This window comes from Citrus sinensis, chromosome 7 (assembly GCF_022201045.2).
Source record: "Citrus sinensis cultivar Valencia sweet orange chromosome 7, DVS_A1.0, whole genome shotgun sequence".
NCBI classification, from domain to species: domain Eukaryota; kingdom Viridiplantae; phylum Streptophyta; class Magnoliopsida; order Sapindales; family Rutaceae; genus Citrus; species Citrus sinensis.
The window spans coordinates 1,035,522-1,053,355 of NC_068562.1; the positions used below are offsets into that span (position 1 = coordinate 1,035,522).

Genomic DNA, 17,834 nt, shown 5'->3' on the forward strand with positions numbered 1-17,834 from the left:
CTATTTCCGTCTTTCTCTCACATCATTTTTGTGTTACAATCCTAACTATATTTACGTTTGGCATTTCGTTTATCCAAACTCCCACCCTGTTTGGACAATTTACTCAAATATCCTTACTCAAATATCCCAGTCCCAGCAGCAGCTGATTTCGAAGAAGAATAGCGCTATGGAAACCGATAACACCAAAACGACGCTAAGACCAGCGTCTTTGAGGTGGAAAATCCTTCGTCAAGCTCTTCTACGTCGTTCCTCTCCGCAAAACTCAGGTATATTTTCCTTCTCTGATCGTCGGCATTACCGTTTTCAGTTAAAACTTTGAATATGATTATGATTGTGATTAGGTTATAATTTTTAGTCTTAATCCTCAGATGAGCAGTCTCAAATTGGCGTTATGAACCGCATATCTCGTAAGACCACACAAGGCTTCAACTTGATTCCCTGCCAATTAATCGAGAAAATTTCCAACTCTAGAGATGCGCGCGTGTGTTACACGTTACCCGTCGCTGGCTCTCCCAAACTTTTTCTCACGTGAGTTCGTTTTCTCCAACTGTTAGTGAGGTTGAACATTAGTTTGAATGTTAGTTAGATTAGGCATTTTCCATTTTGAAGTTTTAATATTTTTTGTTTCTGAAAAATGATAGCTATTGTAAAAGAAGCTCTAGCATTGAGTGTGATGCCCTTGTTGCCTTTGATTGTAGAACCTTCGCTATTGTAAGTAATTTTATATGTTTGCAATATGATGATTACTGTCAGTACCACTTCTTGCAGCCAAAGAGTGGACAACCATGCTGACCTCGGTGACTTTGAGATTTGCAATAGATGCAATATTGATAACACAGGGCTTGTCTGTAAGTTCTTTTCGGGTTGACAATTTATATTTTTGTAGATTAATTATCATCTGTCAATATTTGTATTTGTTATTTAAGAAAGAAGAGAGATGTGTCTCTGCTTTATCATGGTCTAGGTTCAGTCGAGAACAAAATTCTACAAAATGTTGTGTATCTTGCCTGCAAAGCCTTTTTTTTTTTTAATTAATTGATGGTCTTCTCTTTGCTTTGTATTTCTGTTCCATTTAATGTTAGGAATGCTGGTGATTCTGCTCGTATATGTTTTCTTTTCTTTATTAATTTCTATGTTTGTGTTTATAATTAGTGTGTTCTTTCTTGTACAGGTCATTGGCCATCAGAAGATGTCCTTGCTTTTTTCTCCTTGTCACATGCGGACATGTTTAGGTTGATTGCTTTTTTGGACATCGACTTTACCTTTTTGCTCTCTGTTTTGTTTACTTCATTACCTAGAACCTTTTTTTTTTTTCCAGTTTTATATAAGTTATGAACCTCTCCTTTTTTCTTATTTCTCCAGGTCTAAAAGAGTTATTGAGCTTGGATCAGGCTATGGCTTAGCTGGATTAGTTATTGCAGCAACCACAGAAGCATTAGAAGTTGTAATTTCTGATGGAAATCCTCAAGTAGTCGATTGTATCCTTTTACATGAATCATATTAGCCACAAGCGTGTTGGAAAAGCTTATAATTCTCTGTTAGATTTCTTAGGGGAGAAGGTAATTCCAAAATATTGGATTTCAGATTATCTAGAAAATGTATTGCCAATTTCTTCCTGTTCTGTATATTGGATGGGTAGAAACTTACTAATAACTAAACGCAAAAAAATGAAATTACTCTCTGTATAGTGGTACTGAAGGCAAATTCTTTGTTCTACATTTTTAGAGGAGACAGGAAAATGTAAATGAATAATTTGGCAACACGTATTTGTGTTCTGCTGCTTCACAGTTCAGGAATTTAAGATGGTTGGCTTTGTCCCAAAAATGTGGAAAAGTGATTTTCCATGTTAGAAATCTTGAGCTGTTAAGAGGAGGTCTGGGAGCAAGGTTTTATAATTTGCTATGTTGTGACTTTTGATTTAGATTTGAATTCCTGAGATCTAAATCAGCCTTATACATTGAATTCATTAACCTAGTTTGTGTTATTGGCTATTTTATAGCATGATGAAATATTTCTAATTGCATATAAGTTGGTACGGTTTCCATTTCCCAAAATTATCTGGCTTTAAGTGAATATTTGACCGACTTTCTTACTGACGGTGATCTTGCTTATGAGACCTTTTAGATTCATAATTTCATGCCTAATTCCAAGAATTTGAATTTGTTTGTGAAATTATAAAGTTATGTGAAGACTTGATTGTATAATTTCACAATTAACAGCTGCATTATGAATTGCTTGAGCCAAGAATCAGGTTTAGGCCTTTGGAGTGCCAAGAACAATCAATCAGGCATGGGATCTCTATTACCATTTTCTTATATTTTATTTTTGGAATTGTCGAGTGGATTTTCTGGTGTATTTGTTTGAGATGTCTTTTATTGGTTGTGTAGTCTTCACCCAGTCTTGCCATTGATTTAGATCCTTGGTTGTGCTGGTCATTTAATCGTGTATATGGATGCTATGTGTTTTTGGTAATTATCATCATAAGTGCTTTTAGTTGGTTTCCCAGGGCACACTTACTCCCATTTCTGCTTTGTCTTTTTCTATTTGTTAATGAAGCAACCCCATCCCTGCTTTTCTTTTCCCTTATTCATTTTCTATTACTGTTGAAAGTGGTTCTTAACGTCCAGATATTCAGCGTAATGTGGATGCCAATTCTGGAGCATTTGGTGGCACAACTGTGAAGTCTATGACACTTCATTGGAACCAGGATGATTTTCCGTATATTGTCGACACTTTTGACGTGATTGTTGCAAGTGACTGGTATATTCTACTCTCTTTGTTGCAATTTTAATACAATAAGCATCATGCTTCCTTTAAGTCCGTATACTGTAAAGGGATTCATCATATTTGGATTAAAACATTATTTACACATTAATCATGTTACAGAGTGCTTTATGTTGCCCAATGATATGTTCTTCCTTACCATAGGATAAAGAAGGTGTTGAATGGCTTTTGGTACAGGTGTGTCATGATGGGTCCAACCCACCTTTCACATGCTGACAACAGACTAAATACTCATCTACCTGGATTTTTATAATCACTAACTTTATAAATTGAAATCTTGTTTTGGTTACAATTGTTAATGGCCTGGAGACGTCAAGATAATTTCATGTCTTTTCACTAATTGACAATTTGGATCTGTTGCTAATGCATAATGCATAATGCATGCTACATACACTTGAAATCACGGGATGACGTGATTGTCTCACTTTTAGTATAAGTTTCTCTTATAATATGCCCTTTGTTAGTTCCTCATTCTTTCACGGTGAACTTTTTAAATTGAGTTTATGTGGTGTTTGAACAAGAAAAGCTTGTTGTCGAATGCAATTTTTTAATGTTGTGGCCTCAGTTTTCTCTACCACTTGACAAAAGGTCCTTGTACATAGTATGCAATGCACGAACAAACACATCCAAGCAAAAATGACGTGATATTGTCACTTTTCTGACAAGTTTATCTTCTTTTACGTCATTTCGACAGCACTTTCTTTAAGTAATTCCATAAAGTCCTTGCTCATTCATCGTTTACAATTTTGAATGGCTTGGGGTGTTGAGATATCCAAGTATTCTTCATTAGTCAACAAAGAAAACACTCATACCTAGTATGCAATGTATGAACACATGTGCACATGCAACCACACACTGACATTTCTTCCTTTTGTGACAAGTTTATCTTCTTAACTTGACATGTAATGTCATTTGGCAGCACCTTTTTTAAGGAGTTCCACAAAGATCTCGCCCGAATAATCAAATTTTTGTTGAAAAAGGTGGGCCCCTCTGAAGCTCTATTTTTTAGCCCTAAAAGAGGTGACTCGTTGGACAAATTTTTAGAGGAAATTGAAGGAAATCATTTGCATTTTAGCATAATAGAGAACTATAATGCTGAAATTTGGAAGCGTCATCAGATGCTCATGAGTGGAGACGAGTCCTGGCCGAACTATGATAAAGATCATTGCTACCCATTTTTGGTCAGAATTACACTCTGAACTTTTGGAGCCTGTTTTTATTGCATATCTGCAAATATTTCCGGTACTTAGATGCGGCTTCCTGGGAAATCTTTAGTTGACCTTAGTGATATAGGTGCATGAGTAGTAAATAATAAACACTTGCCAAGTACACTATTGTGGTCTACAGGGGGGGTGAATACCCGTATATCACTACAGCACATGGGTCCTACTAATTTATGGTTTGCCAATAGGAAGAAAAAGTACATGGATGCTGTCTTTGATTGATCTAATTTATTTTTATTTTTATTTTCCTTTTTGAATTCAATATAGATGAGTGCACTGAAACTTTTTATAGGAGATTCCTTATCTTCATTTGAGCATCAAAGTTGAACTTTACTTGCCTTAAGATATAGCCCTTAATGAGTAAACAAAACGGCTCCCCCTAAAGGATGATGTAGAACGATGTCAAAAGCTACCTGATGCTCTTTGGATAAAGTAAACTAAGCATTCACATGAAATAATTGCTGAATGCTTTTAGATTATATATTCATCCTGTAATCCATGGACTGAAAATCGGAATGGCTTTTCTTGAATTATGGCAATTGCAGTTTTTTCTTTTCTTTTTGGCTATTTTGGATTTTTATTTGTTTACTTATTTTTTGAGTCTTTTGCATCACCATTAAGGAACACATTGAACTAACATTGTTTTCATAATTCTTGACGTCTTGTTAGTTTCCTTGGAAGTTTATGTTATCTATGATGCATCATCACATTGCCAATCCTAAAAGGAGAGCCAATTGAATGTTAAAGAAAAATGCACTATTTTCTAAGAATAAAGGTGAGATCATTGTAATTGATTCAGTAGAATTTGACGTGGGTGGTTGCTAAAAATCCTCTGAAAGCAACTTGGCCAAACAAAGTGAATGATCATTGATGCCGTTATTAATATGTTGTTAATGTAGTTATTGTCGCCCTAACATTGAAACAACAATCACGAGTTTAATACAGAGTCTATGCTTTTGTTAATCTTGATTTTCACCTCATTTCATTTGCTTCAGTTGCTGAATCAAATGATTTTGTTCTTGCCATATATATGTTTTCTGTTTGCTTAATCAAATCGCTCCTCCTTCCATATTTCCATTCACCATTCTATAATAGTTTGTCATTTGGTCTGTTTGCCTGCTCATGTCATTTTCCCTGCTCTTAGGGTTACCATCACTAACCACTGTGACAAATTTGGATGATCATTATCTTTATCTCGATCCATCGAAATGTGTTAGTTGAAGGTAATTAAGTTTGGTAGACTCTAATGCATATCGATAGATTCTAACTGATATTCACTAAATATGACAAGTGATACGGTGCCAGTGAACTTGGTAAACGTATTTTTATCTGTATAGGTATTACTCCATTAAGAATCGTACCAATATTTTGCGCAAAATCTCTTTTTTAACTCTAATAGGCTTAAATGTTACTTGTTTCATCATAAAGTTGTGTGTGTGTGATGTGGTAAAAAGTTTGGAGAAAGCTAAAAGGGGAAGAAGCATCACTGAAAATAGATCGTAATCTTCTCCTTATCTTCAACAAAAGTAGGTTTGTTTCCTTGCTGATGGTTGCCCCACACAAGTTGGTGAAAAGAATCATCTCTTACTCTTAGCATTCACCTGACTGAGACATCATGTGTAGCGTAGCTTGGCTCCTTTGGACGGTCATTCGGATTATTTGTCTTCTCTAGCTTTATTTCTTTCAGTAACAGCAAATGGTCCCTCAATTTTTTCCATCATCGACCCGTGCGAGACTGTTCTGCGTTCACTAATTTGGGAGAACTGATCGCAAGATTTGGGATTCATAGCCCGTTTGGGAGTGTGGTGAGGTAATTGGGTTGTCAAAGTACAGCTACTAAAGTGTTTGGTAACACTTGTAGTTGGGTTTTGACAATTTAGTAAATTTTTTTTTTTTAACTTCTACTTCACAGCTGTACCTTTTACTCCACATCAGTTGTAGTTTAAAAGTTACAGCACCTTACTCCCAAACACACCTTCAATCAGTCGAGTCATCCATCGTGACATCGCACCTCCCAAATTAGGGACTTTTTTTTTTAGTTAAGTGCTTTCTCATTTCATTTTACTAACAGTTGTCGTTAAAATGTGAGGAGGAGACGAGAATTTGGCATGACGATGCCCAATGGAAGTGGAGATAGAGCTAATGATTGAGAGTTGATCGTGATTTCACTTGTCATTAATTCCCACTTCGTCAATTGCATAAAATCTTATCTTGAAACTCTAAGCAAGTAATATTATTCAACGGAGCCATAATTGTTTGTCAATTTGATTAATGAACAAGTGCGCCTTTCTTTTGATTGAAAAAAATATCACAACTAGTATTAAAATATCCGCGCACTACATTAACCATTACTAACTGTCAAAAATTCCTTCGACTGGGCCAAGCTGTCTAATTGCTTTGATTTCACTTCATTTAAATTTTTCTTTACTTGTAAATACAGCATAAAAGTTAAAAGGCTTGAGATGCCCGTAAAGTGCTTTGCAAACCCCACACAGCCACCGAACAGAAGCACAAGCCTTTGTCTGCTAATATTTTTAATTATGAAGAAGAATAAATGAACGAAAGAGAAGAGACTCGAGTCTCACACTTAACAATGTTGTTTACTTATGTTTTCTTTACTTTCTGTTGAATCGTTCGCTTTAGCTGGGAAGATAGAGGACCACAGAAATATAAGCGAAAAAGCAAAGGCTGAGATTTTAAACACATTCTATTTTCTAATAAGAATCTGCTTTACATATTAATTAATAATGCTTCTTCTACTTAACATTAAATATGCTAGAATTGGAAGTGAGTAGTTTACGTTCTGGAATGTCGTCATGTTTTCCTATCTAAGGAAGGAGGAGGGAAAAAAAAAGAAAAAAAAGAACACCAAAGTGATCTGATCTGCAGAACCAAAGTGTTGCTGTCATTGCTTTCTCCTTGTCTCTTTGTAACAACGTGAGAAACTACAATTGTAAGAACACGAGAAAGAGGGAAAAACCCAGAACAAGAGCGTATTGCATAGCAAAAGAAGGATGGCTTCTTGTGGAATCCCCATTGACGGCCAATTCCGCTAACCATGAACTATCAGCTAATGAATCAGCCTGTACAGCTGGCTCCGAATCCGACCCGGTTTCTGCTCCAGTATTTGGAGATGAATTAGAATTACTAGCTGACTTCAAACTGCAATCCAAGAAATTGACCCAATGCATAAGGCATTAGAACGAACAAATCAACAGGACAGGACGAGGTGAAGAAAACAAAAAGATATGAAACGTTAGAACTAGTTACCTGGGTGAACTGGGACAAAATGTGATGGTGTAATCAGCAGCAGTACAAGTGAAAGTACTGGTGGCATCATCGTAGGCATAGCTATAAGATTTGGGACATGCGTTCTTGAAAATGGATGAGTACATGGAGGGCTTACAGGTGGCGGGCGAATTAAAGGAACCACTGCAGCAGTACTCGGGGTTACCGAAAGCCTCACAGGCACTCCTACAGCCGCCTTGGACTCTGAGTTCATTGGGGCAGCTTCTGTTCAAGTCAGTTACACATCCAGTGGGGGCGCACGCCCCTGATCCTCCACTCCCTTCAACAACTATGGGAATGTTATAGCCGTCGACGAGGCTGACGTCGTAGAAGTCTTGTGAACCGGAGCCGAGGGTGAATTCGGCCAAGGTGGCAGGCGGGGCTGCGCCGGCTCCGTTGCATTCGACTTGGTTGGAGCCGCAGTCGGCAGTGGCGCAGGAGCCGTGGCCTGAGCTGTCGAAGTTGCAGCCGGTTCTGCCCCAGAAGCGACCTGACCAGCCGGTTGGTGCTTGGAAAGAACGGGAACCGCCCTTTTGAAGTTCAAAGCCGGTGCTGTCCAGCTTTGGAGAGCCGAGAATTCCAGGCCAGACTGTGTAGTCGCATTTGTTCACGAATGTGAACGTAGCGGCCGTTACACCTACATACACGAAACCAGCTTAAATTACAGAATTCTTCAAATTGTAAAAGAATAAATATAATTACATGAAAAAAAAAAAACAATGTTAAAGAGTAATGCATTTTGATGATCAACCTTTTGAAATGAAGAGGAGAGCAAGGTTGAGGGTAAACAGAGTAGTGTAGTCAGCCATGGCAGCAAATGAATGTACCGTATCCCTCACACTCACTGTCACTCCTTTCTTTGGAACTTTTCTTTTCTTCTTTTTGAAAAGAGTGTAGGAAGGAGGATGAGAATTGAGAGGGAGTGGAGTGGTGGGGAATCTTGACTGCCGGTTTATTATTTATAAGCAGACGACAAGCAGAGGAAATAAAAAAGAATGGCCGATACTTCCTGGAAATTCTTGATGCTCTGTGGTAACGTCCACTCAACGACCAGTGGAGCTCCTCTGCTTATTGCTACTTGCTGCTACAATCGTACAATATCTCTGATTTTTTGTTATTTCTCTAGCTGGAAACTCCCTCTTTATTTTTGACGTGGCACTCTGCCATTTGCTGTGTCTTTGCTTTTTACCAGCTAGCTAATAAAAAAAATCATGAAAGAGACAGACAGCACTAATTATCACAGTTTTCCGTTAGATTACTTCTTACATTTAACATTCTTATTTATTTATTTATTTAAAATAATATCAACTGATTATATTATAATGCTATATGTACAACAGGAATAAACTCAATCATTGAGGTATTTTGTTTTAGTTTGATACATTCCTCTCACATGAATAGTGTGTGGATCCCACACATGCACTATTCATGTGAGAGGGATGTATCTTACATGCATGTAAGATAGTGATTGCCTTTGTTTTATTAGATTGGTAATAACTTATGCTTACAATTTTGAGATACAAAGTTTTGTATTTAATTAATTAATATGATATTATTATAATATAGTCATGTATTTGTGTATTACTTATTTCATCATCTAATTATCACATGCTGAATTTAATTGTATGAAGTTCACTTGATTTGTCAATCAGTTAGGATACAAATTTTTTTATCCCAATTTTGTAAGTGGAGTATGAATCTTAGAAATCAATCTTTCATTTTTATTAGATTTGGATCGGTACTTTTATTATTATTTCTATGAAATATTTGAGTTGCATCAACTGTGCTGGTTCTATAATGATTTGGGTTTGAATGGAATGAAACCTTATATTGACAATTCAAATCACTGAGATTGTGGAAAATAAATATATTATTATTAACGAAAATATTTTCTTTATAATTTACCATTTCGATACTACACTGGTAAATAGCTGAAAATCGTTTTTGTTATTTCTATAAAACATTCTGGAAAACGTTTTTGTTATTTCTCTGTAAGGACTGTGGATCATAGTATTTGTGTGTTATTTTCATAATTTTGGCAGTGTCGGGGAGACGTTTCTGTCACTGGATTGTTATTATTCAATTGTTTGTTTTAGTTTCAGAGAGTGGGAACCCAGTGCAAGCTAACAATTCGACATTATAATTCACACAATGCAACACGTGTCCCCTAACGGTTGGTGCTGCCTGGTTGCATCATACAAATTAGCACCCGAAAGAGGAAAATTATTAAAATGAGACCGTCAGTCGGCGCCCGGAACTCACCGATTCTATCATTTCGGTTGTCTCGGTGAATGGTGCTTCCTGGAGGCGTTAAAACGTGGCACAATATCATTGCTTGACCAGCGGGAGTGCTGGGAAAGAGGTTGCAGTTCACATGGCCCTTTGAGAGGTTTCTGTAGCGAGCCATTTTTCGGTCGGAAAAGTTATTTTCATTGTGTTTGTACCATTCTGATTTCCATCAGTAAAGAATCGATTTTTTATGTACCGTCGGACCGATGATGACTAAAAGATTTGATTTTCTTGTACCATCTTTGTAATTTTGTCATTTAAGAATTAGGATTGAGGAGTGGTAACCTGGTCCTCAATTTGCAAAAAGGGTCCTTCATATAGGTTCATTAATAGATACTTATTATGTTTAGGAGTTCTCTTTCGAGAAAATATTCTAGTTGAGTCAGAGGCACATGCAGATTCTCTCCTTCTTAATACGATTTAACAAAAGACTTAAATTTCATAGAAATCATGTGAAAAGAAAATAGCTTTGTTCTTAATCAGCGACTCACTGTTATAGAAATATATATTGGGGGGCGTGCGGGGGAAGGAAGTTGTTAATTGTTTGCTAGTTGTTATGCATAATAGTACACTTTTTCCAGGTGTATAATCGCATAGGAAAAGATGAAGCAAATGGGTCAAAAGCAACTTTTACCTTAACACAGAAGATGAAAAAGAAAAAAGAAAAATAAGAATGAAAAGTTGATATAAGGTACCAAGGTAGCGCAAAATTGGCTCTTTCAATTTAAAAGAGAGCTTAATTTGACAGGGAATGAGAGCAAATTTTATGATGCTTTTATTGCTTTCACTGTCTGCTCTGTTGCAAGTTGATGTCAGTGTAAAGACTAAAAAAATGAAATGTGGGTAAATGTCTGAAGATTGGATGAAAGGCCAACGACTGAACATGCAAGTGGCCACTGGTGTTGGTGTCTGAATGACGTCATAGCCTTCATATCTTTCAACTCTATCCGCAGAAAACATGAGTACATATTCAACCTGGCAACTTCCGTATCTTTCTGAACTTTCTGAAGCAATTAATTAACATCGTTCGTTCACTCAACTGGCTCTCCTTTATTTTGCACTTCCATCCACGTGGATTTCCAATTTCAGAGGAAGTATGGGCCCAGTTCTGAACTTGCTTCAAACCACATTCAGATGGCCGAAAATTTATAGCAAGCAGGCCCCTAGCCCCATACCCTACTCGCTCACTCGGTCCATAAAATCACTTCCAAATCTGATTTTACAGAGAATATATTCCAAATTATGGCTGCAATCTGCTTCCAAAAGATATCATAGTAAGGCCATGTGAAATTAAGAACGATTGTCACAGGATGCAAATATTGTCAAAAGATTTGAGCGTGACAGAATTGGCGGGCTGTTATGATCTGTGATCATGGCTAACAATCTAATGAACAGGCAATCAATTCTAAGGAAAAAGTCTGTTCATCTGCCAGTGAAACATAAGATAATGATAACTTGATGAAACTTATCAGAAAATATGATTAAGAATTGAGACCACGTATCGCTTATCAATAAGGAAACTAATAGAAAACTAGTACTTTGTGGGAATCGTCCTTTGTAATTAAACGGTGCACATCTTCGGATCACGTCCATAAAACTTGAAATTGATGCCTTAATGTGCCGTGTAAAGTGCCCCACGTGGATAACAATTTTTAGCTTTATCTTTCCAACATGTATCATCCATCCATCTTTTGCAATTTTTCTTTCTGCATTCGATCAGCCGTGTCTCTTTATTAAAGTTTTGCGTCATCGATCCCACTCCAGTATAGTGTATGAACATTGTAAATTTCTGAAAAGGGTTAGCAGAATCTTTGCTTGTTAAGTTAAATTTTTCATTCGTTCACTTGTTTCTTTAAGGCAAAAGGCTTGTATTATACGAGTACTAATGAAAAGTGGCACTCACTCAAAGGCTGCATGAGTCATAATGAAAGACTTTTATGACTGATGAGAATCAGAATTGAATACGACAAAGGTGTTAAAGATTGTAGGTGCGGCGAGGGATGAAACAATTTTTAAAAGGAGGGGTCAAAGCACATAATATTTTGAGATGAAAGCAAACATTAGTTGGAGGAAGGAAAGTTGTATTGTGTATGCAACGGCTTTTGTTTTGTGTTATCTAGATATGGTTACTCAATCGAAAATGCCTTTTGTTTCCTTTTTTTCAATTCTTAATTAATTATTATAACTTTTCTTTTATAATCCATCCCTCCCCAAATTATCTGTGCAAGAATTTTAAAAGTTTATTCAACTTGAGTGGGTTTACACGTTCTATTTTTTCAATTAATCTAGCCTCTCGACAGCCCAAAGAGACAAAACAATTGTACAATTTAGAATTTTAGATCATATCATGATGGATCAAGTTGATACTGAGTGCATTTTGAAAGGGTAAAGCCAATTGTCATCAACAAGTAATTGGAAAATAAGTAGACCCTGAAACTTTGAGGAAAAGTGCTTCCAAGAAAAGCTAGAAATTAAACTAGATTTGAAGATTAAGAACTAAGAAGCAAGCTGGATTGGCCTTCCGTGACAAGGAAGCAATAACCCAAAGCCTGTCACAAAGACTTAAGCATCTGGGTTTGACAGAAAATTCGGATAAAGCAGAGTGGCTGGCTACCCAAGTAGCTGGAAGTGGCAGGGCTTGGCTTTGTTTTGATGACTTCTTTAGCACAGTGTACAGTGTACTTGCCGATAAGACGACGGCTTTATCGTTTATGCACATGAAGCCCTGAAAACTTTTTGGCGCATTGTGGGCTTTCTTAGACAATTTCAAAGACCTCCCCCCCCCCCCCCCACAAAAAAAAAACGATCTTTTCAGGCCACCAATAGCGGCTGCTCTTCCTACTCACAGCCCATTGTAGTGAATTGGGTGCTTTAGAAAATGATGAACAACCCAATACACTGCCCAAGATCACAAACTAGACCAATCAAGATGCTAAGAACCTAATCAATCTCACTTTGAGAGTTAACAGAACCTTTAACGTAAATGGTTATAATCAGAAAGTACCAAAAGAAACAAGATTAGAAGCTAATCAAAACCCAGAACAAGAAAGTGTTTTGCGTGGTTCGAATGTGCAAAAGAGCACAATCTACATCCACGGGAGAAGCCAACAGAACAAGCTTTATTGATGATTCAAGCAATCTTTTCACCGTAATACAAGAGCTAACTACAAGGATCAAGACTAAGCTTTCTTTGTATCTTAACTCTCTCTATCACGCTCACAGATCTCTCTTGAAGCTGCTCTGTTAACCAGCTTATATAACAGCTGATATCAATTCCAGAATGGACAGATTCTTGCCACCTGTACTAACAGCTTCGTAACTAACTTGATTCCCCTCTTCACGTGCATTCCACATGTTCCACTTAAGTCTTTGCTCAAAACGTCAAAAGCCCCTGCCGTTTCAGACTTTAAGTAATCCACATGCCAAACTCGTGATACCTGAGCTCATTAAACACAAACAGAAAACGCTGCCGTTTCACATGCTCAAGTTTTGGATTCACCATTTTAGTCCACATTTCTCCACCTTGAACCAAAACTCCTCAATCTGCTTCCTTCTCCAAGACCTCAGGCAATCAGCAGTCACCCAAGCTGACTAAACTCAAACATACCTTGAATTTAGCCGTTGTAACAACCTTAGTAAGCATATCAGCAGGGTTCTCATCTGTATGAACTTTGGACATTTTCACAGCTCCTTTGGATACTTCATTTCGAATGAAATGGAGTTTAATATCTATGTGCTTTGTTCTCTCATGATGTGCAGGGTTCCTACACAGATGAAGTGCACTTGAGTTGTCACAATACACAGTTACAGTCTTCTGTTTTACCCCCAGTTCTCTCATTAATCCTTGTAGCCATAAAGCCTCTTTCACAGCTTCAGTGGCAGCTGTATATTCTGCTTCAGTGGTTGATAAGGCTACCACATGTTGCAGAGTTGCTTTCCAATTCACAAGACAACCATTAAACAAGAACATGTAACCAGTTAAAGATCTCCTCCTGTCCAAGTCCCCTGCATAGTCTGAATCCACAAACCCCAGCAGACCTTCACAACTTCCCTTATTTTTGCCATACACTAGCCCACAGCTCAATGTACCAGATAGATACCTCATTATCCATTTGACTGCTTTCCAGTGTTCCTTTCCAGGTGCTGCCATGTATCTGCTCACAACACTCACAGCATGTGATATGTCTGGTCTTGTTAAGACCATGGCATACATAAGGCATCCCACTGCATTAGCATAAGGTACATCTTCCATTTCCAGCTTCTCTTCATTTGTTTTAGGACTTTGCAAGTTACTAAGCCTAAAATGAGCTGCTAAGGGAGTCACTACTGGTTTAGAATTCAGCATTTGAAAAGAGTGCAGTACCCTGGTCAAATATTTCCTCTGTGATAAGAACATAAGACCAGCAGCTCTATTCCTCTCAATTTCTACCCCCAATATTTTCTTTGCAATCCCCAAATTCTTCATATCAAACTCAGAGCTTAGGATCTTCTTCAAATCTTCTATTTCTTCCCTTATTTTGCAAGCTATCAGCATGTCATCTACATATAGGAGGAGATATATGTAGAGGTCATCCTTCAATAGTTTGTAGTACACACAACAGTCATAACTGCATCTCATGAATCCATGTGTTACCATAAATTCATCAAATCTGAGATACCATTGTCTAGGAGACTGTTTTAAGCCATAAAGGGATTTTTTGAGCAAGCAAACATGTCTGGGCTTCTTGGGGTCTTCATACCCTTCAGGTTGAGTCATGAATATTTCTTCTTGGAGTCTCCCATGCAGAAAAGCAGTCTTGACATCAAGTTGATCAAGCTCCATGTCTTGTACTGCTGTGAGTGATAAGATTACTCTTATAGAAGCATGCCTAACAACAGGTGAAAAAACTTCTTTAAAATCAACCCCTTCTTTCTGTGTATAGCCCTTTGCCACAAGTCTTGCTTTAAACCTCTTTGGTTCTGAGCTGGTCAGTCCTTCTTTGATTTTGAAAATCCACTTGCAGCCCACTATTCTCCTTTTTTCTGGTCTTTCTACCAGTTCCCAAGTTTCATTGTTGTGTAGGGACAAGATTTCATCATCCATGGCCTCTTTCCATTCTGTTCTGAATTTGCTCTGGATTGCCTCATTAAAGGTCTTTGGTTCCTCATCATCAATTTCATGTGCAGCTTCCAAGGCATATGTGATGAGATCAGCATATCCATATCTTCTGGATGGCTTTATTGGCCTTTTTGCTCTGTCTCTAGCTAGCTGGTAACCTTGTATTTCTGATTCCAGTTGAGCTTCTTCCTGAGCTTCTGACTCATCATTTATATCACTTGAATCTGCAGCTTCATGTGTTTCATGATGATTAGGTAGCTCCACCTCAATCTGATGTGTATCAAAAACTTTTTCTTCTTCCTCAGACTTTCTTTTAACAGGTTTCTTGCTTATGAGTTCTTCTTCATTGAATATCACATCCCTACTAATTATGCATTTTGGAGGGTTTATATCTGTGCACCAGATTTTGTATCCCTTAACCCCTTCTGGATATCCTATAAAGATTCCCCTTAGAGCCCTGGGAGCTAGCTTTCCCTGGTTTATATGTGCATAGGCTGTACAGCCAAACACTTTCAGGTCTTCATAGTTTGCTGGTTGTCCAGTCCATTTTTCATAAGGTGTTTTGAATTCTATGGCTGAAGATGGACTGAGGTTGACCAGATAGCAGGCTGTTAGGAGTATTTCTGCCCACAGTGACTTGGGAAGCTTTGTTTGAACAAGCATGCACCTCACCCTCTCCATGAGTGTCCTATTCATCCTTTCTGCCAAGCCATTCTGTTGAGGTGTTAACCTAACAGTTCTGTGTCTCATAACTCCCTCCTCTGCACAATATTTATCAAACCTCTGATTACAAAACTCTAAGCCATTGTCTGTTCTAAGCTTCTTCAGCTTCTTTCCAGTCTGATTTTCAACTAAAATCTTCCACTCTTTGAACTTATCAAATACTTGATCTTTATTCCTTAAAGTATAGACCCATACCTTTCTGGAAAAATCATCAATGAATGACAAGAAATAGCTATTTCCTCCTAGAGATATCTGCTGAGCAGGCCCCCACAAATCTGAATGAACATACTCCATCTTGTCCTTGGACTTATGTACTGATCTTTTGAAACTAGACCTTGTTGCTTTGCCTAGTACACAATCTTCACAGAAGTCTAAGTTTCCAAGTTTATCATCTCCAAAAACACCTTGTTTCTCAAGTTCTTTAAGGCCCCTCTCACCTATGTGCCCTAACCTCAGATGCCATATTTTGATTTTATCAGTGGTATCAGCTACTGACATTCTAACTTCACCACTAACTACATCACCATCTAAGATAAACACCCCATTCTTTCTGCTACCTTTCATAACAACCTGTGAATTCTTGACAATCATCAGCTCTCCTGATTCAATCCTAACACTACACCCCATCTGGTCAAGCATACCCAAAGAAATCAGATTTCTTTTCAGCTCAGGCACATACCTGACTTGTTTTAGCTCTCTAATGGTTCCATCATGTAGCTTAAGATTGACATTGCCAATTCCCATGATTTTACACACAGCATTATTCCCCATCATTACTCTACCACCATTATACTCATAATAATCTGTAAAGTAACTCTTATATGGACTCATATGAAAAGTGCACCCTGAGTCAAGAACCCATTTACCTCTATCTTTGATGTCTGTGGCAATGCACACTCCAGCAGATTCATAGCCTTCTTCTTCAGCTACTGCTGCACCACCATTCTGCCCTTTCTTTTTAAACTTCTTTTCTGGACAATCTTTCTTGAAGTGTCCCTCTTTGTGACACAAGAAGCACTTTAGATCTTTTGGTTTCTCTTTGTACTTGCCCTGTTTCTTTTTCTTGCCATCTGATTTGGCTTTTGCTGTTAAGCCTTGACCTGATTCAACTCCCAGATGATCTTGTTTGCCTTGTAGTTCTTTTGTGTTGAGTGCTGACTTTACTTCATCCAGAGATAGTGTCTGCCTACCATACATCAAGGCATCAACAAAATTTCCATATGACTTTGGCAGAGAGCTTATCAACAGAAGAGCTTTATCTTCATCATCAAGGGCTGCATCAATAGTTTCCAAAGTGTCACACACTTTGTTAAACTCATGAAGGTGGTCATCTAAAGGTGTGCCCTCCATCATCTTTAATGTGAACATTCTCTTCTTTATGTATAACCTATTGGCCAGAGATTTCTTCATGTAGATACTCTCAAGTTTAGCCCATAAATCAGCCACAGTAGGTTCTTTTGCCACCTCCCTTATTACAGAATCTGCAAGGCTCAAGATTATCGTCCCTCTAGCCTTCCTATCAATTTCAGCAACCTGCTCAGGAGTCTTGGATGTGGAGAACTCTTTACCCTCCTTTTTGGTCACTGGTTGGATTGCATCGCCAAGGCCTTGAGTAACCAGCAAAGCCTCCATTTTTACTTTCCACATGTTGAAGTCATTCTTTCCGTTAAACTTCTCAAGGTCAATCTTTGGGTTAGCCATACAGGGATCTTAGATTTGTTAACCTTGCTCTGATACCAAGTGTAGTGAATTGGGTGCTTTAGAAAATGATGAACAACCCAATACACTGCCCAAGATCACAAACTAGACCAATCAAGATGCTAAGAACCTAATCAATCTCACTTTGAGAGTTAACAGAACCTTTAACGTAAATGGTTATAATCAGAAAGTACCAAAAGAAACAAGATTAGAAGCTAATCAAAACCCAGAACAAGAAAGTGTTTTGCGTGGTTCGAATGTGCAAAAGAGCACAATCTACATCCACGGGAGAAGCCAACAGAACAAGCTTTATTGATGATTCAAGCAATCTTTTCACCGTAATACAAGAGCTAACTACAAGGATCAAGACTAAGCTTTCTTTGTATCTTAACTCTCTCTATCACGCTCACAGATCTCTCTTGAAGCTGCTCTGTTAACTAGCTTATATAACAGCTGATATCAATTCCAGAATGCACAGATTCTTGCCACCTGTACTAACAGCTTCGTAACTAACTTGATTCCCCTCTTCACGTGCATTCCACATGTTCCACTTAAGTCTTTGCTCAAAACGTCAAAAGCCCCTGCCGTTTCAGACTTTAAGTAATCCACATGCCAAACTCGTGATACCTGAGCTCATTAAACACAAACAGAAAACGCTGCCGTTTCACATGCTCAAGTTTTGGATTCACCATTTTAGTCCACACCCATGACAGAAAATTTGCCTTTAGAAA

At 37.9% G+C, this 17,834-nt stretch overlaps 2 protein-coding genes across 3 annotated transcripts; one reads left to right on the forward strand and one right to left on the reverse strand.

Moving 5' to 3' along the window:
• Positions 1-10: 10 nt before the first annotated feature.
• Positions 11-4,301, forward strand: LOC102623289 (calmodulin-lysine N-methyltransferase). 2 transcript variants are annotated; one of them, XM_052444360.1, is made up of 7 exons: positions 11-266; positions 369-528; positions 769-848; positions 1,172-1,232; positions 1,363-1,478; positions 2,628-2,760; positions 3,704-4,301. In XM_052444360.1, the coding sequence occupies exons 1-7, from the start codon at positions 167-169 to the stop codon at positions 3,981-3,983; spliced, it is 930 nt and encodes a 309-aa protein (XP_052300320.1). In that variant the 5' UTR covers positions 11-166; the 3' UTR covers positions 3,984-4,301. The 2 variants fall into 2 exon arrangements, with proteins under 2 accessions (XP_052300320.1, XP_052300321.1); XM_052444361.1 differs by having other exon boundaries at positions 123-266; positions 356-528.
• Positions 4,302-6,696: 2,395 nt separating this feature from the next.
• On the reverse strand, positions 6,697-8,255 carry LOC102622795 (thaumatin-like protein 1). The gene is made up of 3 exons (XM_006466894.4): positions 8,047-8,255; positions 7,278-7,932; positions 6,697-7,169 (listed from the first exon to the last, which is right to left on the reverse strand). Exons 1-3 carry the CDS (start codon positions 8,102-8,104, stop codon positions 6,953-6,955), a joined length of 930 nt encoding a protein of 309 aa, XP_006466957.1. The 5' UTR covers positions 8,105-8,255; the 3' UTR covers positions 6,697-6,952.
• Between the last annotated feature and the right edge of the window lie 9,579 nt (positions 8,256-17,834).